The sequence below is a fragment of the Silene latifolia genome, chromosome 10 (genome assembly GCF_048544455.1).
Source record: "Silene latifolia isolate original U9 population chromosome 10, ASM4854445v1, whole genome shotgun sequence".
Lineage (NCBI taxonomy): Eukaryota > Viridiplantae > Streptophyta > Magnoliopsida > Caryophyllales > Caryophyllaceae > Silene > Silene latifolia.
Window position 1 is genome coordinate 165090849 of NC_133535.1, and position 23126 is coordinate 165113974.

Here is a 23126-nt window from a genome sequence, read left to right on the forward strand (position 1 = left end):
TTTTATTATGTAGTACTCCGTATTATAAAAATGTAAATTATTGATTAATATTCCGTACAACAACAAAAAAATGTTTACGTAATTGTTATGCTGACGGAGGTAGTTATCTCTTGTTTCTTCAATTCCTTCCATCAAACTTTTTAGTTACTTTTCTTTTTTCTTTTTAATTTTGATTCTTCCAACTTATTAGAAGTAGATGTTGAATTATCGTCTTGCCCCGAAACATTAAAGTTTCCTCCTATTTATAATGAGCTTCTAAAATTTATTTTTGTGAAAGACTTTTACATTAAATAAACAACAATTATTTCATTATAATATCAAAATATTTTACATGACTTAAACATAATAATAGTTAGCCCAATTCTGGTATTTATAAACTATCATATCCCACTCTTGCATTTATGAACAAAACTTCCTCATGTACTCTAAACTAAGTGATGCATATGATCCATAGGATATGGATAACTGCTCTGAGACTCATTTCCCTTTTCTTACCCATCTCTATTCATCTCGATATACGATTCATATCGTTCTCGCTCCTCTCCAAGATCCAACTACTATAAAATTACTATGTATTCGGTAATGCACTATCGAGTTAGTTGGTTGCTAAACAATAAAGGACGACATTTTTTTTGTTAACCTTCTTCAATGAATAAACAAAAAAATACTCCTCATTTGGCTACGTTTGCCTTCTCATGCATGCACCCTACATCACCTTTCGAGAATTTACGTATATCTCCTCTCTAATTGAAACAACCCTAAAATAAAATGGCTTAGACGATTCATTTTTTCAATCACCAAATATCTCTCTTCAGCCCTATTTTGAATCCTCACTTCAATGGATCACTGACATGATAATATTTTAGAAAAGTTGATTTCTTGGCCAATTAAGAATTTGCAAACAAAAAATTCAAAATCATCCATTCCACTATATGGATGCCACACTATGCAAATCAAGTTATGTATCATAAATGTAAATGTAGCAAATTGATTTTTTTTTTGTTTCTCACATTTTTTAAAGATTGTTTTATGATTGTAGCAAGAAGAAATGAAATTATAGTACTTTGTACTCTGTTGTGAGGAGAGAAAAGTATTCTATCAATATTTATAGGGTGTATCTGAAGAGAAGTGGTGTTGAACACAGAGTGTGTACATAGGCCTCGGAATTAAGAAATTTGTATTCTCTGAATGTGTTGAAAACATGTGTTTGCAATTTTTGTTTGAATATTTATGTATCTTGGAAATATTAAATTTTATGTATTTCATAATGCATAATACTACTCCGTACGTTTCACTGGAGTATAATACATGGATACTATGTATCTTTCATTCATTATGCATAGTCAATCTCTATTATCTAGAGAATTGTTCATTAACATTAGTTAATATGTCACTTATTAATGTAGAACTCTACTGAAAATTTTAATGTAGAACTTTATTTACGAATATATTCCGCTTGCTTGTTCGACGGATTTAATGGTCTAAGTTTTATAACTTTTTCAAAATATTTTTTTTTCACTTGAATGTAAAACATTGTGAGATATTCACTTGAAGCACCAATATATATCAAAATATTTCAATTAATATAGCGGAAATTATACTTAATTAAAAGCAATTTTCGCAATATATGTAATGATTTACGATTTAGAATTTTTATCAAAATATTTTTTTTAATAAATTTAAAATTAAATAACCGTAATTATTTAATGTAATTAATAAATACCGTAACATTTATTAACCTATAATTAATACTTTGTTGAGATTTATGCAGTATTTATTGTATTCATACTTATTAATTAGTTGAAAATAATGACTGTAATTAAGGTTGAAACGCCACATGGCGCATCCACAGCGTTTCAACCCAGTTTTATATATATATATAAGATAAGTAATAGTATGTCACTGTTCAATCGTATACTTTTAGCTTATGTTTTAACTATATGAATTGTGTTTATAAGAGACGTGCCAAGGGGTAATTAAATCAACATAATCAACATCAAAATAGATGCAAACAAATTAAATAAGTAGATCAAAATAGATGCAAACACAATCGACGTAATCAACATCAAAATAGATTCAATATCATAATGATTCAATATCGTAACATTATTATAAAACTTAATCACACAAGACCTCTGGTTTAACTAGACGAATCTCTTACGAGTTAATCTAAGTGCTCATGAGTTGTGTTTTGAATTGAATTGTGATTTCTAAATCATTGTTCATGTTGTTGCTGTATTTTGCTATAAAAAGGAGAAAATGAGATAGCGTCAACACGTGTTACCAAATCATGGCGCCCTAGCTACCCTTTTTGTCCATGAAAGAAGATGGAGCATAAAAGAAAGAATTTACAGGTCTTTAGTGAATTGTAAAACAACAAAAAGGACCATTTTTAAGTTTTACAGTTTTTTATCCATTTCTTAGGAATAGCTTTTCTAATTTCTACTAGGGTACACTTGTAGCACATGAAAAACATTTTATTTTATTTTAAAATTATAAGATGCTTGCAAGCTTTACCTTAAGAAGCAATTGTTCGATGCACACGTGAGTTACTAGATTAAACTTGCTTTAATTTGATTGATATAATGCGGAACTTAGATTCATTGTTGTAACGCTCTTTGTGTAGTCTATTTCAATAAAATTGAACCCTTATGTTTTCCTTGCATGTACCTTGTACCTTGTTTACTTCGAGAGCATCTTATTAAATAGTGTTAGTTAAAATTTACGTCTCTGATTTCTGGATTTTGCATTTAGAAACAGGATTTATTATCATGAGCTAGCTTGTGATTTTTATATTTACAGACTATCAGTTAAGAGGATATTGCTATTGCTGCCAACACAAATGTACGTAAGTCTGCCCCTTTGGGAAATATCGGAGCTAGAACAGAAATTGTTGGTGTATATTTCACTGATTCTAAACTTTCTAGCTTGATTCATACATTCGAAGATAGCTGCTATATGTCTATATATGCCACGTAGACTGGCGCTCTGTGGTGGTTGCTTTAATAAAAAAGATTTAACTAAGTTTCATCAATTCTTGTTGACTTTTATGATTTTCCATCTCTTGAGCCTTTTCGAGTGCACGAAAACGAGGCTTGAGGCAGAAGGAAATAATCTTGCTAAGAAAAAAGATCGTGTCCGTCATGCCAGTATGGTCGATCCCCACACGCATCACCACGTAGTCATTCACAAAATCTTTACCCAACTTACTCGGAAGATCAATGAGGTAGTCCTTCCCAGTCGTCCCCGTAACAAGCTTCAAAACCCCTTTCACAGCCCTTTTCACAAGGAGCTTTATACCACCCTTCACAAACGATTCGTCCTTCTTCGAATCTTTCAAGGACTCCTTCACATAATATTTCATGAACTCCCTCAAGGCCTCTTTCACCACATACTTCATGACCTCCTTCTCCATCTCCATCTCCTCCTTCACAACATCCATAAAACCCTCCGTCACGCCATCTACAAGAGCCTCCATCTCACCATCCACATCGGTCTTCATCTCGGCATCCACCTCAGCATCCACCGGTTCACCTTCACAATTAATCATCACATTAATGTAAACGGAGATTATCACAAAAAAGGCAGAATATTAGCATAATCTATATAAAAGTATAATAAAGGAATCCGTAAACACGTGGGAGCCTCATATTAACTTTTACATAGCATTTTCCCACCTAATAGAACATAAGAGGAACCCCAATGGTTGCATTTAAGGACCGGCTTGCAAATATTGTAAATTATCAAGCGACATGCATACTATTGGAGTACCAAAAATACGACATGCTTCCAAGCGGGTAGCTTTAAGAGCATCTTTAATGGTAAGCTACATTATATTGTATCTCGATATGCCACATATTTATTTTCAACAATATTGCTCTCAAACTACACGTTCTCCGAATGGTAAGCTAATATACCTTGTAGCTTGAATAGTCTCCCTTCACATTAATCGACCAATAAAACCAAACAAAAAGCAAGCATGTAACTTGGTAAAGCAGGTGTGGCTTTCAAGCGGGTCATAATTTTCTGCCTACAATGGTGAGCAACTTCAGGTTCTTTTTTGTAACCATTGGAAATGCTCTAAAAGAAATAAAATAAGTAATTAAAAAACAATAAAATAATTTATGTTACAATATTTATTTGTTAGTGGTACCACCTTTTAAGCTACTACATGCTTGTAAGAAAAAATTATTGCTTAGACCATCCCCAAGCAAGGTCAATTGCTTGGTCGTGACCTTGCTTGGTCACGGTTAATCAAGTAATTAGTATTGTTAATGTGTGACCAAGGGTGGTTAATTTGTGACCAAAAACAAGAAATGGTCAATTTGTGACCAAGGTTGGTCAATTTGTGACCAAGGTTGATCAAAAGAGGGGTCTTATTGACCTTCTACGTGTCAATTTCTTATTGGTTGAACAATTATAAAACAATAAAAAACAATGATTGGGAATGTTGTAAAGTGGATAATGATTGGGTTGATGACCTAGGTCGCGACCTTCTGCTTGGGAGGGTGAAAATGGGTCAAGGTTAATAAGTTAGGATTAAGAGTAAAATCGGGTCGCGACCTAGTTAGCGCGACCACTGCTTGGGGATGGTCTTAGAAAAAATATGGAGTAAGGTAAGTTACAAGGCTTGTCACTGGAGTTACTTGAAGAGGAGAAGAAAAAAAAATTATCGCCAAATTTAGACTTAAGAGATTGGCATAGAAATATTTTAGAAAATATTCTATTATTCCTAGATAATCAAATGTAAAATATATCGCCAACAGTTTTAATTTCACAATACTATACTGAATTTGTGTATTAGCTTATGTGGCATGAGATCAACAAACCTATTGAATGTTCATCTATTGCTAATGCCTAATACTACAAAATCGCACGTAAAATATATAATTGACTACCTGACTTCTTATCCGCTGGGACAAAGTCCGAAGGAAACATCACTACCATCGTGGATGATTCAACGAACCGGCCGAATTCTTTAACCTTGGCTTCTGCTAGAGTCCGTTTGACTTCAGCTTCAGTTTCGGCTTGATACCGTCTGATTTCAGCTTCAGTTTTGGCTTGACACCGTGTGACTTCTGCTTCAGCTTCGGCTAGAAACCGTTTGACTTCAGCTTCAGTTTTTGCTTGAAGCCGTTTGACTATTTCTTCAATTTTCACTTCTGCCTCACCTCTTAATGAATCAAATCAAATAAATTTAATAATTCAAATAATGTTAAATAAAAGGATAAATGATGAGTGAATAAAATGTTAGAGAGTTCGGGGAAACAATTATTTAGAGATATACGTGTAGCTATTTCGTATTGTACCTGAACTAGTTATATATTGTGCTTAGGGATGTCTAATGTTTTATTTTCCGTTTTTCATGTGTTTTGACAAATTATTGATTGTTATTTGAATACCATGATGTATTAACTATAGGTTTAGAACTTAAGTATCACAAGTTCAGAAATTATATACAAAAGGTTTAGGAAAAAATTTGATTGATTATGTGAATGCTTCATGTTTGTCCAGAGAGTTAGTGAAAACAATTACTCGTATCTATATAAAAGCATAATAGAGAAATTACTACTGACTAAGCTGGACACGTGTCGCTATTCTATATTTCTATGCAAAATTTTCCCACTTAAGACTACCTTATGCTAAACCCTAAAATAATTTTCCCAGTACATATTTCGTCTGCCGTTATACTGCACTCTTCTCCCCCCATCTCTCCTAAATTAAAATATGCTTTTAGAAGTTTTTGAAACCAAAAAAGTTGGTTTGATCAGGATATACATATAATTGTTTAAAAAATTTATCTTCGGGTATTAGTTATTACATGTCCGGTAACGGAGTATATTACTACATCACTAGTCCATCCCATTGATACTCTGTGTGGAGAAGGAATGGTAACAGTCATGCAGCATCTCAGTTTATTTAATGTTGTTTGCATCTCTTGATTAATTTCTATCTTTGGTGTTAGTTTCAAGACATGGAAGGCGGAGAAGGTGTAAGCCTCGGCGTAAGACTTGTAATGGTAAGTTCCTTTTAGGAATACTTTTCAACTTTACAGCCTTAAGTCTTAACTAGTCTGGTTACTGCATGCTCTGGTTTTTCACTTTTTCGATCTGTCTAATGATGCGATTAAGCAAAATGGGGGTGCCCAGTTTGTCGCGCCAAGATTGACCAGGTGATTAAGGTCTACTCCGTTTGATTACAACATTGACACTATCTTAATTATAGCCTGAATGTACCACCAATGCACTGTCGGCTTACATATTAAGCAGTAAACGTCTCTAATTTCCCGACTATGCGTTTTTCGGATGAGGCTGGTTTAGTTTATGATGTCGCTGGTGACTCCCAAGATGCAGGGATCTTGTTGTGTTCAGAGCGCAGTGCGCTGCATTGATTCTTCTGCTTGCTCTACTGAATGATCATTCCAAGGCCAAAGCCTTCCCCTTTATCAGGTTGATATTATTGCATTAGCTGTTGGATATTCTGATGCCAAATAAAGCTTAAGTACGCACACAACTCTTTGTGAGACCGTCTCATACAAGGTTCACGGACTCACTTTTCATTCCATTAGAATCAGTTGCCTTGTAAACTCATCACGTCAAATTGGTGACGCAGGACTATGAAAGATTCAGTCCAGCTGATGGAATGTGGAACTCGATCATAGTCCTGCTCAGGTAGCAGCATTCTCGAATAGTGGGGTCTGAAATTGTCATGGTCTACGACTCTATGAGAAGCTGCCACGGGTCTCTGGAGGGTCAGCTGTCGGATTGAGATTGTCTGGTTATAGTTTTTAGCTCACCCTCTGCCCTCTGGTACTAATAGAATGTAACGCTCGACGAATGAACATCACAAGCTGTGATGTCGATTGTCGATCCATATCTACTCCTCGCAGTTCCGTGTTTAGTCCCCTTGCCTGCCGTCTTTGTTCTAATAAAAATCTTTGTATTATCACGTCTTGAACATATAGATTGATGACTGTTACAATAATGCGGTGTCAGCGTACCTAAGATCGACCGGTTTTATTGTTAACAGATTTCGAAACCATCCCAAATACAACCTTTCAGCGAATAAAATTTTTATATTCATGGATTCAGGACTCTTTTCGTGTTTTAGCTTCAACTAATTTACGGTTTTCCCTCTAGATTTACTTATATTGCTCCTTAGGATTTTATACTAGCTTATCGTTTTCCGAACACCGCCGCCTTCAAAACCTCAAATTTTCGATATATAATACTCCTTCTGTCCCGATCATTTGTTGTCCTTTTCCATTTTTCGGTGTCTCAGTCATTTGTTGTCCTTTCTATTTTAAGAATGAACTTGATGAGTAATTTGATCATTCTCATTCAATTTGTTCCACTTGTCATTTAGTTATTGGTCATTTCCTCTTTCCTTGGTCTTTGTGCCAAAACAAAAAGGACAACAATTGACCGGGACGGAGGGAGTAGTATAATACTGCAAAATTCAGTTGAGGGAAAGGAAGCCCCGGAGAATCGAACTCGAGAAATTTGAATCCAGCAGAGCAAAATAAATTTTAGCCATATTTATTTATTTAAATTTTTAGACGATATTTAAATATGTCAAAGTAGTCAATTTTTTGGCGCCTAAATTGAGAGGCTCCCTCCATTACTAAAATTAGGATAATGTGCAAACGCAATCATTGGCGCCAAAACCAAATGCTTTGGCGGGAGTTTTAGATAAATTTCCTTTAATTTGTTTATTTTGAGAAAGATAAGTTTCCTATCAAGGGGCCTAACAATTCTATAATTTACAATTAGTGCCAAGTTCTTTGGCGGGAGCCCATCTTCTCAAACTTTTTGCAAATTAAAGTAAAGTTAAAATAAAATAAATGAATTATTTGAAGAGTTGGTGGGAGAATTGTATACTTGTAAATGGAATGATTGATTTTGTTTATTATAGAAATATTAACATATTTTTACATCATTAAAAAGTTAACGCTAAAGATATTGATCGAAATTAAACATCATGATAATTCATCTAATTCACAACTTCTTTACCGTCTTTAACATATTGGTTTGCTAATATTTGCATCAAGTGTTTTAGTCAAGGTTTTGATCTTGACTTATTATTCAATTAAGAATATGTTACTGATAATTTGTGAAATGTATAGATTATTTATAGACAAACCGTTTTATTTTAAAGTTTCACTTAATCAAAACCTTTTTCATGTGAATTTGACCGGAGAGTATTATATTTTAACTCTAGCTATGCACAGTAAATCCGATAGCTTCTAAATACCAAAGCCACGTATAATTATACGTTTTTTTTTTTTTTTTTATCATGTCAATATTTTTGAAATTACCACATACAGGTACGAAACTTAATTTTTATTCAAAGTTCAAACGCAAATTCAAACAATAACTCTTCGGAGTACTAAACACATCAAATACCTAACAACCACAAAAATTATTGCACATTTACACCCAAATCAATCAAATCCATATAATCTAAAATTTCCCCAAAATTTGAAAATGGAGCCAAAACCCCAAAAATTTCCCAACCACAAAATTTACACCACACCCTTTGGCGGGAGGCGGGAGCACAACAAAGTTTCAAGATCAAGGACAAAAGAGTCATTACACATACACCCAAATTGAGGTCACAAATATAAAGAGTTAGGGTTTCTCTTCACATGTCCTAAAAAATCCCCAATTTTATTTCAAATCGCCGCTCTTCTTAAACCCTTTTAAGTCGGTTTATATTCTTCTCTCACCTTCATCTTCACACCTCTTTATATTTCTCATTTTCATCATTTTTTTTTCCATTTTTACCTCCAAATTTTCCCCATTTTTTTTCCAATCCCTCCATTTTTTTTCCTAAAATTTTTTTCCCGCTTTCATCACTTACTTACTTCTCCAACGGCTTGATCATTTCCTTTGATCAAGCAATCAATCATTTCTCATTTGATCAACAACACTAAAAATTTCCTCTTTTCAAATTCTAGGGTTTATCGATTTCAACATTATTTTCAAAATCTAATCACTACCCATTTCGATTAGTTTGATTTTATCATCTGGGTTCTTCTTAGAATTTCAAAGAAGTAAAAAAAAATTCACCTCCATGATGGATCTAGATAACAAAGCAAGTTCCTTTTTTACCCCTGTTTCTCTTATGATCATTTATACTTCATCCGTCTCAATCATTTGTTTTCCGTTGATTAAAATGATTTAATATTAATGATTTTGATTTTAATAATGCAGAGATCAGACCCAGAAATACCAACTTCAGAAGATGATCAAACCATCAAAAAATGCCTAGATTGTGGTACTTCTAAAACACCTTTATGGAGAGGTGGGCCCGGCGGTCCAAAGGTAATATTTTGATCTGGTAACAATTCGATTCGTTTCATAAATACTTGTGTAAGACGGTTTTAAACCCGATTAAATTGGACTAATTATTCTGTTGTTTGGTGCAGTCACTGTGCAATGCATGTGGGATAAGAAGCAGGAAGAAAGTAAGGGTAATTTCGGCAATCAAGAATGAAAAGACAAGGGTATTTTCGTCAACAAGAAAAAGTAGTGGAAGTGGAAGCAGTAACAGTGGTAACAGTACAATCACAACAACATCATCGTCAACGTCATCATCAAATAATAATAAAATAAGAGCTAGAAATGGAAATGGTGGGTCCCTAAATCAACGGTTGATATCGCTTGGTAGAGAAGTGATGATGCATAAATCAACGGTTGGTAAAAGATCAATCAGGAAAAAATTGGGTGAAGAAGAACAAGCTGCTGTCCTTTTAATGGCTCTTTCTTATGGTTCTGTTTATGCTTAAGAAAATTCGAGTGCGACGTCACAACCTTGAGACCGTCACTGAAAAAAAATGATCTCTGTTTTGGGGGATTTTTTAGTAATATAAATATATATAAATAAATAAATAATCTTGTGTTTTTTTGATTGACTTTTTGGTGTTAAGGAGGGTTTAAGTAGGGATTAGTAGTAATATGTAATGTGTGATCAAAGTTAGTTACTATGGAGTTTAATCTAATTAGTACGGATTAGTATTACGATTAATGGTATTGATTTTGAATTTTGACAACAATCGACTTTTTTTTGCGAGATTGATTATTTCATTTGATTTAATGCAGAGCAATTTTTTCTTGTTTGATTTTAATTGAAATTAATTGATATGGAGTACGTCGTAGACTCGTAGTAGACCGATTAGTAAATTAACTACTCAGTTGATGTATGAAAATAATACTCCTGTTCACAGAATAGTTTATATTTGCTTTTATTTGGTGAAAGGAAAATAAAATAAATGTAAACTATTGACGGGAAACAGAATAAGTAGCACAAAATCGTTGTTCAGGGGATTTGTCGCAAGTAATGAGTGTGGTTGACAAAGGAGGAAAGTTTAATAATATGAGTTGTGTAGGTGAGCAGCATTCAGCAAGTTACGGAATAAATTAGACAGCAATAAATCCACAGAATTTATCCTCAAACGTGTGCTTTTAAAACCAGTTTGTTGGAAATTTAGACTTGAAATATCTTCCTAAAATTTTCTGCAATTCATTCAATTCATATCCATCTTATTAACTTACTATTAAAGCAGTATAAATTTCGAGTGAAATTGCACGATGCAGCTGTTCTCACTTGAGAAGAAGCGAATCAAGCAATTGTCTAAAACCGGAATTTAAGTTAGTCTACAATATTTACTCTATTATTTTACTGAAAGTTAATTTTGGAATGTGAACCTTTTACGGTAAATTCAATATTTGGTGATAACGTCTCTAGGTAAAGCGATTTAGTCTTAAAAATAACATCAACCATCAATACTATATATTAAATCCAGAAACCAAGGGACTTCAATGTAACTAAAGAAAGTTATACAAATTAATTATACTATATACTTTTAAATCACTAGCACCGTGTAATGGACCCGATTAAGAGATATCAATGCAAATATTATATAGTTTGGGTTAAAATTAAATTATATAGAAGCTTGATAATTTTCCTAAATATTTGTAAGAGACTAAAACATGGTCAATTTCCATAAAATAAAATAATTAATTAAGATGGTCAATTTTAAGGAGACTAAAAGAGAAAAGATGTTTGGTAATTTTCCTAAATATTTATAGAAGACTAGAAGATGGTCAATTTCTTTAAAATAAAATAATTAATTAGTATAAACATGTATATACTCCCTCCATTCAATATTTATCACCCTATTTCAATATAATACCCTTCACATATAATGTAGAAATGCGGTGATAAATATTGAATGGAGGGAGTATTAAATTTAAAATGTATGCAATTTTATTAAACTTTATACTCCCTCCCAGTCACTATAATGTTCCCTTTTTTTCGAAACGGATTATTCAACTAATGTTCTCCTTTCTATTTTTAGAAACTTTTACTCTTATTTTATTCATTCCTCTCTCCTATCACCAAACCACACACAACACTTTTACTCCTATTTTATTACTTTCCTTTATGTTTTGGTCCCACAATTCTTTATTTAACTACTAATAATTCATCCCTCTTTCCTATCAGCAACCCCACACAACTCTTTTACTCCTATTTTAATACTTTTCCTTAAGTATTGTACCCATATCAAATGAGAATAATATAGTGACTGGGAGGGAGTAGTTTATTAGATGTATAGAGATGTTAATTATTTAACATACAAAAATATAATATAAGTAGGTTATAAATAATTCAAGTTAGATTGCATAATATATAATATTGCATAATTCTTTCGATTAGTGAAATTATCAATATTAATGCGGCAGTAGTGACAGTAACAATAACTACGGCGGAAGTAATGAAATTATCAATATTAATGCGGCAGTAGTGACAGTAACAATAACTACGGCGAGAGTAGTGAAAGTAACAATGGTTACGGGCAAGTAGTGAAATGTTATTACTATTGTTTCATTAATAAGAGTAAAATATTAATAGCGGAGTAGTAAATTTGTCTTAAAAATTATTTCATCGTAATTTTAGGACATGTCATAGAAAAATATATTAATGACAAATTTATGGGCTATGCAACTTTAAGTAATTTTACTTAATTAAAAAAAATTAATGGTAAGTAAAGATAGCCCGGGCAAAGCCGGGCACCAATACTAGTGATTTTATAAAATGTAGACCACATAGTTTATACACAGTTGCATTTATGTATGGTATCCTATGTGCGTGACACACGGTTGGTATTCAGCTATTACTTGTGTCGATATTATTATCCGGCCACTGGGATTCCATCTAAGTTTGGGCCTGTATCCCCAGAATTAACACACATGATCCAGCCATTACCCACAAACTTGGCCCAATCAAAAGTTTAGTTCAAATCCGATAAGTTCTACATTATCTAGTGTCCTACAAGTACGGGCCAGATAGATGATTCAAGTCCTGGCACTCCCAAGCATTTCAGCGTTCAGACTCACGGGCCTAGCTGAAACGATCCGTCGCTTCATTGGTTAGCCCGCCCAAGCCTCTCAACACCGGAATATAGCCCAAGTCTTTTTAATGCCGACGTAGTTGACCTGATTTTGAAGTTCATGTTTAACCTGATACCTCGAAGAGGACGACTATGACATATTCACGCTGAAAATGTGAAAAATGAATTAATATGGACACAAATAGTTTTACTTGAACAGGTACGTATAATTCTTGCATACTCACACTGTTCCGGTCATTTGTTGTCCTGGTATTGGCACAAAGATCAAGGAAAGGGGGATGGGGTCAATTACTAAATGACAAGTAGAATAAATTGAGTGTAAATGATCAAATTAATCATCAAATTCATTCTTAAAATAAAAAGGACAATAAATGACCGAGACACCCAAAAATGAAAAAGGAAAACAAATATGACCGGGACAGAAGGAGTACATAGGATGAATCTTGAAGGTGTTTGTAAAGCGAGGGAATTACGAGTAATGTTTATCTTGAAACGATGAAACAATGTTAAGGAGGGTTTAAGTAGTGATTAGTTAGTGTGTAGTAGGGATTAGTTGTAACTACTCCCTCCGTTCCAGTGAGATGTTTACACTTCCTTTATTTTGTGAGGGGAAAATAAAGGAAGTGTAAACATATGACTAGAACAGAGGGAGTAGTTTGAATGCCCGTGCGTTGTAACGGGATAATTAACTTATTTATAATGAAAAAAACGTTATAAGGGTTTAATGTTTACATTCTATGTCTAATGATTTGTTTACATATTACTCCGTATTAAAAATATCTCTTTCAAAAAAAAATAAAAGATTAATATATACGTGGGTTAACTCTTATTTATAATCATATAATCATCCCACCTTATACTAATCTTTCGATGTGGGACAATTCTTCTATTTATAAGTAATATATTCACCAAACTGGATTCTTTTTCTGACGTGGGACAATTCTACTATTTATATGTAGTATATATTCATCAAACTTGCATTGTTTTTCAATGTGGGACAAATAACATACTCAGAATTACACCATTTTTTTTGCACTTAGTTCGACATCCAACCAGATCCCGAATACCGAATACGGACAATTGTTACTCATTATATGTAATAGTTATATTTAAATTTAATAATATGATCAACTACTCTCCATTGATATTTTTACGTTGTTTTTCTTCAATTTTTTTTATCATAATTGTTACTCATTATATGGGTAAGTTTTCTGAAGTTTTACAGGCCATCATTCATCTAAGTTAATGTCCTCGGGATGAAAATTGCATCGAGTAATGTATCAAATGACCATCGCTTTATAAAATAAAAAAAATGTAATACAGAGTTTCTGTATAACCCAGAATGAAAATTGCATCGAGTGGTGTATCAGATGACCGTCACTTTAAAAAGGAAAAAAAATGTGCAGGCCTAAGCTATATTGTTGAAGCATTTTCAAGTATGACATATGAATCGACCAGAAGAAAGGTTATTAGCCTGTTAAAACACACACTACCCCAAAAGTCCATCAAGCCATTAGCAAGAGACGCAAACGAAACTAGCTCAACTTTCAGAAAATGCAAGTTATGCAACCACTAACCCAGCTCCATCTCACAATACAACTCAATAACACCTAACTTTCAGAAAAACTCACAGTCCAGCGCAAGATCACAATGGTAAAGTCGTTTTATTGGGAGCAAAAATGTGCGGATCCAATAGTATCCTTGTGGCGGAAGCACTTGCTTTAAAAGAAGGTATTTTAGCAGCTAAATACTTAGGAATCTCAAAGTTAATTGTGGAGGGTGATAACTTATGTGTTATTAACTCGATTCGAGGTACTTGGCAAATTCCGTGGGAAATTTCTAGTATTATCAAGGATGTGAAATTAGATCTTCATTTTTTTGATGAAGTGATAATTAAACATTCTTTCGTGAAGCCCAACAAGTTCTTCTTGACTTCATGGCTTCATTGGACATTCACGTCCAACTCTTTCCAGGTGGTTTGATAGCCGGTGGCTTCAACTTACCTCCTCATTCGAAAGGATGAGATAGGTTGGTCTACCCTGAGGATCAATCTAGTTTTTCTTACCTAATAAAAAAAAAAAAAAAAAAAAAAAAAAAAAAAAAAACTGACTTCACAATAGTTGTAACTTGTAAACTAGCATAAACAAACAAAACACAACGCAACCAAATTGCGATAAACCACAACAAATAACCAATGAAAGCATTAATTCACCAAGTATTTCAATCAACCAACTAAAGCATAAACATATTCTCTCCTTCCCAATCATTTGTTTACCTTTGATTAAAATACCCCTCGCAAAGAATGTAAAAGATAAACAAATGACTAAGACGGAAAGAGTAACAATTAGTCCTAGGTACGCCGGTTTTACACAAGTATTCGCCTAAACATAAATGAATCATTAGATATATACCTAGGTTGAAATTCCAAAATTTCAGCAAGCTTATTATTCCCATAGGTGGCAACAATCTCTTTGATTCATCATCATCTGGTTGAAAAAAAATCCCTCAAAAAAATCAATCCCAGATGAAAGTATTCAACAAATACACGCTTATAATAATGTCAAAAATGTCAACTTTTTACCCAAAATCCTAGAAATTCAATTATTTCAATTGAATTATATCAACATTATGGAAAAAATTATTGAAAATTTCAATAACCCAGAAATTAAATATTGCAGAAGCTAGTTTTATTAAATACTCAACGATTGTGCAACAATATTGTCCGAGAGTTATACAAGACGGCCTTAGACGTGAGACAATGACAAAATGAAAGCAATGTAAACAACTATCATCACTAGACTTCAACGGTAGTGGTGGCAAGTTCTGTTCTACAAGTGCAGAAACTGACGTGGGCCACCATTGGTGCTCGAGTCTATGAAATCTCGACATAAAATATTTAGGCAAAAGTTTTGAAGGCGTTATGCACCTTGTTCGAGTGTCGCACAAAATTAACTGATCTATGGAGTAAAGATAAATATAAATAAGCTTGTCATTGTATGGGTGTACCCCAATGTTCATCTTGCAAATACTGTCTTCTAAGCGGATGCGATTAAATTCAATACTATTCCCGGTGCCTTTGCACAAGCCTTGGAAAGCCGACTCCCACTTGAGACGTGCTTGATTCAGGTCCAAATTTAATATCCCTCTCCGTCCCATATTTTCTGTACGACTAACAAATGTCCCGAGGACTCTAACAAATACCCAAAATCGGGTAGTGGCGGCATAACTCTCGCCTCAAGGGTCGTGTCAGAGGAGGCATTCACATCAAAAGGGTCCAATGCCACCAAACATAACCCATAATAATTAAGGTAGATGATGCCATTACAAACAACAGTCTCGGGTGCTGCATACTCCAACCTGTGTGGTCTAGCCTCCTTAGGGACCCTAAGGTTAATTTCCTTCCATTCACCAATCTCCGAACAATAAACGACCAAATTGAATATGTCGAAACTAAAATCACCACCACAACTCTAAACTTATAATCTTGAGTACTGTGGTTATAAGGTGGTTGGCATATCAAAACAGTATTTGTTATAAGATCCTTAGCACGAGGGCATGGTGGCAGAGCAACCCATTGCTTGGTTAATGGATTGGTAATGTAATAAACGTGGTGGAAATCGTTGCAGACATACAAGCATAACACCAAGTCCTTGAATGTGGCCTTTACACTTAATATTTTTAAAGCCAGGTATTCCAACGATAATTTTCGGTGCGACCCAAATGCACATTCTTTGATCAATGGATCTCTCCTGTATCGCCGGGTTGGAATGAAGTTCCACGGTGGCTCATTATCTTCATGATCAGAACCCCCCGAGGCTTTGAAAAGGGTGGTGGTTTTCTTTTTATGGTTGGCAAACTGGACCGAAAAGTTGGGGTCGGAGATTAAAGAAAACCAACGCTTGTTCACAAGAAGACCGCATGATAGTACCGTTGCACAATTAGGGAGTCTGACTAGTATTTGAGTAAGCATATTGTCATCGAGATCGTCCATTCTTGTTCGATTACTACTACCACCATGGTTCATCTTCCGTATTTTTGTAGGCCTAGCCATGATGAATTTTTCACTAGGTAAATAACATGAGCTGTTGATGTAAATTTGATTTATTAGCCTTTTATATTTAGAGAGTAAATCTTATTCCAAAAACAACTCTAGTCCAGAGTTTTCCAAAAAAAAAAAACAAATTAGATTAGGAAAATAAAACCTCCGCTTTATTACCAAAAAAACAAAGTTTAAAATTTCAAGGTTTAACCCGGTTATCCATAGACTAACAGTCTAAAACCACTTGGTTATTAAAAATCGGTTTAAAATCCGGGCTCCGATTTGGAATAACTGAGATCTGAATACGCTCCGCTTTATTACCAAAAAAATTCCGGTTTGAAGAACCGGAATCCCAAAAAAACAAAATTTCGAGCTCCGTTATACGGGTTTTGGTTCGAATTCAGTTTTAAATTTGGATCGGCTTGTTTTGCCCAACCCTCGAATTTTAGAATTGATTTTGGTTAAGTAATTGATCCGGCTACCTATTTCCTTGAATTTATAGTAACTCATGTATCACATATGGTGTCCGAACTAAACAAATGGCGCCCCTATAATATCATAACCTAAAAAATCAGCACAAATTGTCGTTTAAGACGAATTTACACATGTCTTAATTTTAAGATGGGTTAAGTATTATGCATAAAACAGAAAACAGTATTTAGGCCATTTTTTTCTCTATGGGTAATTTGGATTTTGAGTAAATAGGCCAACCAAATAGTGTTTGAGTCCAATTATTTGCGGTTTGCTATTTTTTAAGGATTGGATCGGTCGTTTGGATTTTCTGTCAATTCGGATGTCAAATTGTCGGTCGTTTTGGATTTAGGTCAATTTTAGATATGAAACATTTTTTGCGGGCTCATTTCATGGTTAGCTTTGTTGGTATAGATTATCATGAGATTAATGATCAATGAACTACGAAAGAGTATTAGAGTCTACTTCACCGTCATTATTAACCACCCAAGAGTATTAGAGTCAACTTTAACGTCATTGTTAACCACCCCTATTACTAAGAGAATAAAAGTTCTCTAAAATTTTTCCCCTAAACTGAAATGCTCTATGATTGGTACTCACTCCTCACAATATATCATAATTATATCATATTAATTACTCCCTCCAATCCTCTATTTTCTTCCTCTTTAGTTTGGGCACAAGGATTAAGAAATGAAGTATTATATTGATAAAAAGTTGGGTGGGGTTTGATAATATGAGAGAAGGATGAATAATTAAAAGTTAAATAATGAATTGTGGGCCACCAATATTAAAGTAAGGAATAAAATAAGATTAAAAGAGTTGGGTGGGTGGGGTAATAGGAGAGAGGTATGAATAAAATAAGAGTAAAAAGTTACCAAAAATAGAAAGGGGAAGAAAACCTGAATAACCGTTTTAGGAAATAGGGAAGAAAATGGCGAATTGGAGGGAGTATTAATTATTAATTATATGCCATAAATAGGACATATGCCATGTTCTTTTGGACTGAAACTTATCTGATCTGAACTGAACTAAACTTATAGGATCTCGAATCGAATCGAATCAACTTATAGGATCTCGAATCGAACTTATTGGATCTTAATCGAATCAACTTATAGGATTCGAATCAATCGAACTTATAAGATCTCGAATCAACTTATAGGATCTCGAATCAAATCGAATCAACTTATAGGATCTCGAATCGAACTTAAATTAAGCGAGGTATAGGATCTCGAATCGAATCGAATCAACTTATAGGATCTCGAATCGAATCGAACTTATAGAATCGAATCGAACTTATAGGATCTCGAATCGAGCCGAATCGAACTTATAGGATTTGAAGTGAACTTATATTAAGTGACTTTAAGTCCAAAAGAACAGGGTCATAGTACTACTAATTTTTATTTTGTAAACACACATTAATGAGATATTTTGATTTTCTTATACACGTGTCATATAATAATAAGGCTCTGTTTGGCAAAACTACCTGAAAGGGTAGCTGAAAACTAAAAAGGTAGCTGAAAACTGAAAAGCTAATCAAACCTCGAAAAGGTAAATCGATAAGGTAGTTTGAAATTTATGAGTGATTAGAATCGATTATATAAAAATGTGTTTGGCAAACTAGTGAAGGTAGTGATTTTTTGTAAAATGACGTAAAAGGATATGAAAATTATTTAATATTATAGAATAAAGGGGTAAAAAATGGAAAATAAGTCATTTCAGGTACCTGATTTCTCAAATGCTACCTCAGGTAGCATTTCATTTCAGGTAACTTATTTCACCAAATAAGCTACTTGCCAAACACTTGCAAAAAAATCAGGTAGCTGAAATTTTGATCAAATAAGCTACTTTGGTCAAATAAGCTACATGAGGTGTCGTGCCAAACGGAGCCTAAGCATGAGATAGAATATGCTGCATAATTATATTGTATAATTAAGTCATTACTTAAGGTTATTCTTTTGATAATGTAATCGTATAATAATATACTCCCTAACTAGCTTAGAACCCGTGCAAAATTGCACTGGCATATATAGAAAATGTATATAAATAATTTATAAATTATTATAGTCACAACATTGTATAAGAAAGAATGTGCGATTTCTTGTACTCAATGTTAATTAAACGTTGACTTTTTTAATTTGACTTTTCAATTTCAAAATTATACAGCTTTGATCATAAATACGTAGAAAAATATATTAAAACTCCATGTCTTAACGAAAATTCAAGCCAGATTTAAGTTAACACCTCTCCAATCTTACCTCTCACAAACTAATGCATGGTAAATAATTACTGATTTGTCCCTTGCAAAGAGCACACGCATTCATAACTTCATATATTTTACAGTACAATGTTTAAATTCATATGATAAAATACAAAAATTTATTCATCGGTGAGATTAACATCAGTTATACATAACCTTAACAGCGAATAAAACAAAGATAAGAAACCTCTAGCTGAATTGATAATGATAATTGATTTAATAATAGACATGAGTGTTAAGAATTTTAATTTTTATAAAACTCATAGTTAAAACCACCAGACAAATGGAAACTTATTTTACACAAAAATGATGAAATGATAATTTTATAACCTTACATAAATAGGGTATTATTAACACTTGACCATGTACAATTTTCCCATTTATGTCCCGAAACTATAACATCAACTTCATATTACCTTAGATGATGAGTTTATCCTATAATTTTACATTATTATCTATGTATTTTAAATGTTCTGTCAAAAATTTCATACAACCTTTCATATACTAGTTGTTGCACCGCGCCCTATCGGACGCGGTGCCCCAATTTGGCGAAATGCTAAGTGGAAGTAAGTCAGAAGTATAACAACAAAATGGTACATGGTTTCTTAGGATATTATCCGACATGGATGATTGCAAGGGATCCCTGATTCCCGAAAAGTTCATTGTTCATTTACTTAGGTTAAAGCGTCCTAGTGTTTCACATACCTGAAACTCTTGTTGTATTTCACATAATTAAAAGACATTGAATGGAAAAAAATATGAGGTACTTACATTCGAATCCTCAAAATAACGAATACTATATGTTTTAGAATATAGGGCAAATACTACATAGACCAAATCAACATATAATTTATAGAAATTGATGGGGCATATTCTGCACCCGCTGACCGAGTCAACATATTGAGCAAGGTCAAAGATATCCACAGCAAGTCAACAACTTAGACAGCCTAGCCGATGCATCCCATCGGCCTGTCAACTTGGGTCTCGGCCAGGCAACTAACCAGCCGGGGCACATATCCGCGTACTCATATCCAAGACCCCTCGGTCGGCCTGCCATAGGTCCATCGGCCGAGGGTAGAACGGTCTTTTCACCTGCTAGCCACTTGGCCACTTGGCCACTACGTGACAAAAAGGTGAAAGTCTATAAATACTCCTCAACCCTCATTGAGGAAAGGATCCGAGAAATACACATTAAACCTAATATCACACATAAACTGGTATCACCTTCCTTATCTCTCTACAATATATTGCTCTAAGTAACATACGACTTAATCCCTTTAAGTTTACTGACTTGAGCGTCGGAGTGAGTACGCTCGGTGCCAAGCCGAGCCCTCAGTTCGTTCATTGTTTCAGGAGAGGCCGAGAGGAAGAGACAAGCTAAAGACGTCATTCTACAAGCCACGAGTGGTAACAAATACCTGCTTTGGAACTACAACCGGAACAATTGGCGCCGTCTGTGGGAATTAGATACTAGAAGCTAATCACATTCTTTACCAAACAAAAACAAAACCCACCCCAAAAAGCTAAGAAGATGTCAAAGCAACAAGAGGTAATGGTGACCGACGAAAGTGAATTCTACCACGATGATGCGGTCCCAAATTCTGGAGTTGTGCAACCCCCCACCGGCCGAGTGATTCAACCGGAGTACGGGATGCCAATAATACCAGATACGCCGCTGCCCACCGACCAAGTCACCATCATGGGACATGTGGTTGATGCAGCAAAACTGAAGCTACTCCTGGACCTAATTGGTAGTACGCCGACTCACACTGTCACACCGACAAGAGCGGCGGAGCCCATCCAGGAGACCATGGCCCAAAATGTGACTCCGAGAAACTTGAACGGAGTCCTAGAAGAAGCAGGCCATAAGAAGACAGCGGCGGTGCCCATAGTGCCAGTGGTAGACCTAAGTCCTTCCCACACTCGTGGGAGGACAGCGTCGCCGCGGCACACACGAGGCCTGTCCTAAAGGAGTCCGACTCACCAGAGTCGGAGAAGAAGCCCGACTCGCCAGAGTCGGAGAAGAAGCCCTTCCCGCCACGGGGAGAGTAGCCGGACTAGGGGTACGAGGAGCCGATCGCCGCGTGTCGTTCGACACGTGGTCAGACACCCCCTTAGTGCCTACGTCCTTGAAACCGCTGTGCCGACTAAGCTGAAGTTGCCAACATTCTCGTACGAAGGAGAGAGCGACCCCACCGACCACGCCGAGGCTTTCGAGTCTTACATGTCGGTGTGGGAGCAACCTGATGAGGTCTGATGCCGAGTCTTCCCAACGACCTTGCATGGGATGGCTCAGAGTTGGTACAAGGGACTGCCCGACGGCTCGGTATACTGCTACGCCGACCTAAGGGACGCTTTTTTAGCCCAATACTCTTGCAATAAGAGGAGGGTCGTGGAGACATCGGACCTCCTAACTATCAGGCAGGAGGGGGGCGAGTCTCTTCGAAGCTATGTGAAGAGGTTCGAGGCCAAGGTTCAGCAAATTCGAGAGCTGAACCCCGAGCTGGCGGCCTTCGCACTGATGAAAGGCCTCCCAAGGGGAAACTTAAAAAATGAGCTCATCAAGTACGGAGGCCTGGGTTTAGACGCCGCCAGGAAGATGGCCGACCAAGCCATAAGGGTGGAAGACTATCACAAGATCTGGGTAGGCCACAGCGAGGTCGAACACTCAGAAAAGAAGAGCCGCCGGGAGGACAACCCAGATGAAGGACGCCGTGACAGTAATAGGTCACGGTCGGACAAATCCAACAGGAAGTAGAACTCGGCTGGCGCCGGGGGGAGTTCGGCACCATACTACAAGAAATGGTACAACGATCACACCCCCCTAGTCGTATCTCAGGCCGAGGTCTTCACCCTGAGCAAAGGGGAAGGTCATAAGTGGGAAAGGCCTCCCAAGGCGAGGGGGGACGGTGACACGAGCCAGTACTGTGAGTACCACGGCCACACCGGTCACTCAACTAACGACTGCCGGCATCTGAAAAATGCCATTGAAGATTTAATCCGGAAGGGGAGCCTCGGCAAGTATGTTGCCGGTGGCAAAAAGGATGACGCCGGCGGGTCAAATAAGAAGTCCGTCTTTCAACGGATAGGAACAATCAATGTTGTCATCGGGGGCAACGAGAACGGTGGGTCCGCTCATGGGCACAAACTGCACCTAAATGAACTATATCAGGCCATCAACTTTGTGCCCAACACAGCAACCCCCGCTTCCAACATCCCCGATATAACTATTGGGAAGAAGGACTACGAGGGAGTCATCGCACCGCACAGCGACCCACTTGTAGTCCACTTGGACATAGCCAACCACCTAGTGAAGAGGTGCCTGATTGATACAGGCGCCTACACGAACATCATGTACAGGGATTGCTTTCTCAACCTCGGTCTGAAGCTGGGAGACTTAAGCCCCTGCACCAACCCGCTGTACAGTTTTTCTGGGGCCGGCCTGGTACCCTTGGGGTCAATCCGACTGCCGGTGATGTTCGGCGAGGGGGATGCGGCTAAGAACGTCATGTCTGAGTTCGTGGTCCTCGACGGCTCGTCTGCCTACAACGTTCTCATCGGCCGAGTCACTCTGAGCGAGGTCGATGCAGTAATGTCCATCCGGGCCCTGACATTGATGTATGTCTCGGACCGGGGGAAGCACATAAGCTCGTTTCAAAGAACGAGAAGGACGAGGTGGTCAATGTCCAGGTATCTGCCAGAGGATGCAACATGCAATCCCTCAAAGTGGCAAGGAAATCCGAGAAGGGGAAGAGCCCATCCTTGCAACAGGGGGGCGAACTCATGGACACCAATATCGGCATGGTCGAGGGAGCCGAGACCGAGGAAGTAGAAATTGCCCCAGGCCGCACCGTAACTGTCGGTGTCAACCTGGAACCGAAATTCAGAGCCGACCTCCTCGACCTGCTGAGGAAGAATAAAGACGTCTTCGCCTACTCAGCGGC

The 23126-nt window shown here is 36.2% G+C and overlaps 1 protein-coding gene across 2 annotated transcripts; it reads left to right on the forward strand.

Annotated features, from left to right (window-relative positions):
• Nucleotides 1-8647: 8647 nt before the first annotated feature.
• LOC141606897 (GATA transcription factor 15-like) lies at nucleotides 8648-10105 on the forward strand. 2 transcript variants are annotated; one of them, XM_074426257.1, is made up of 3 exons: nucleotides 8648-9096; nucleotides 9216-9326; nucleotides 9431-10105. In XM_074426257.1, exons 1-3 carry the CDS (start codon nucleotides 9076-9078, stop codon nucleotides 9788-9790), a joined length of 492 nt encoding a protein of 163 aa, XP_074282358.1. In that variant the 5' UTR covers nucleotides 8648-9075; the 3' UTR covers nucleotides 9791-10105. The 2 variants fall into 2 exon arrangements, with proteins under 2 accessions (XP_074282358.1, XP_074282357.1); XM_074426256.1 differs by lacking the exon at nucleotides 8648-9096 and having other exon boundaries at nucleotides 9177-9326.
• The last annotated feature ends 13021 nt before the right edge of the window (nucleotides 10106-23126 follow it).

Bases quoted from the DNA above. Each gene is read 5' to 3' on its own strand.
- LOC141606897 (XM_074426256.1), top strand. From the start codon at position 9,192: ATGATTTTGATTTTAATAATGCAGAGATCAGACCCAGAAATACCAACT. The intron at 9,327-9,430 runs GTAATATTTTGA...TGTTTGGTGCAG, and splicing joins GTGGGCCCGGCGGTCCAAAG to TCACTGTGCAATGCATGTGG.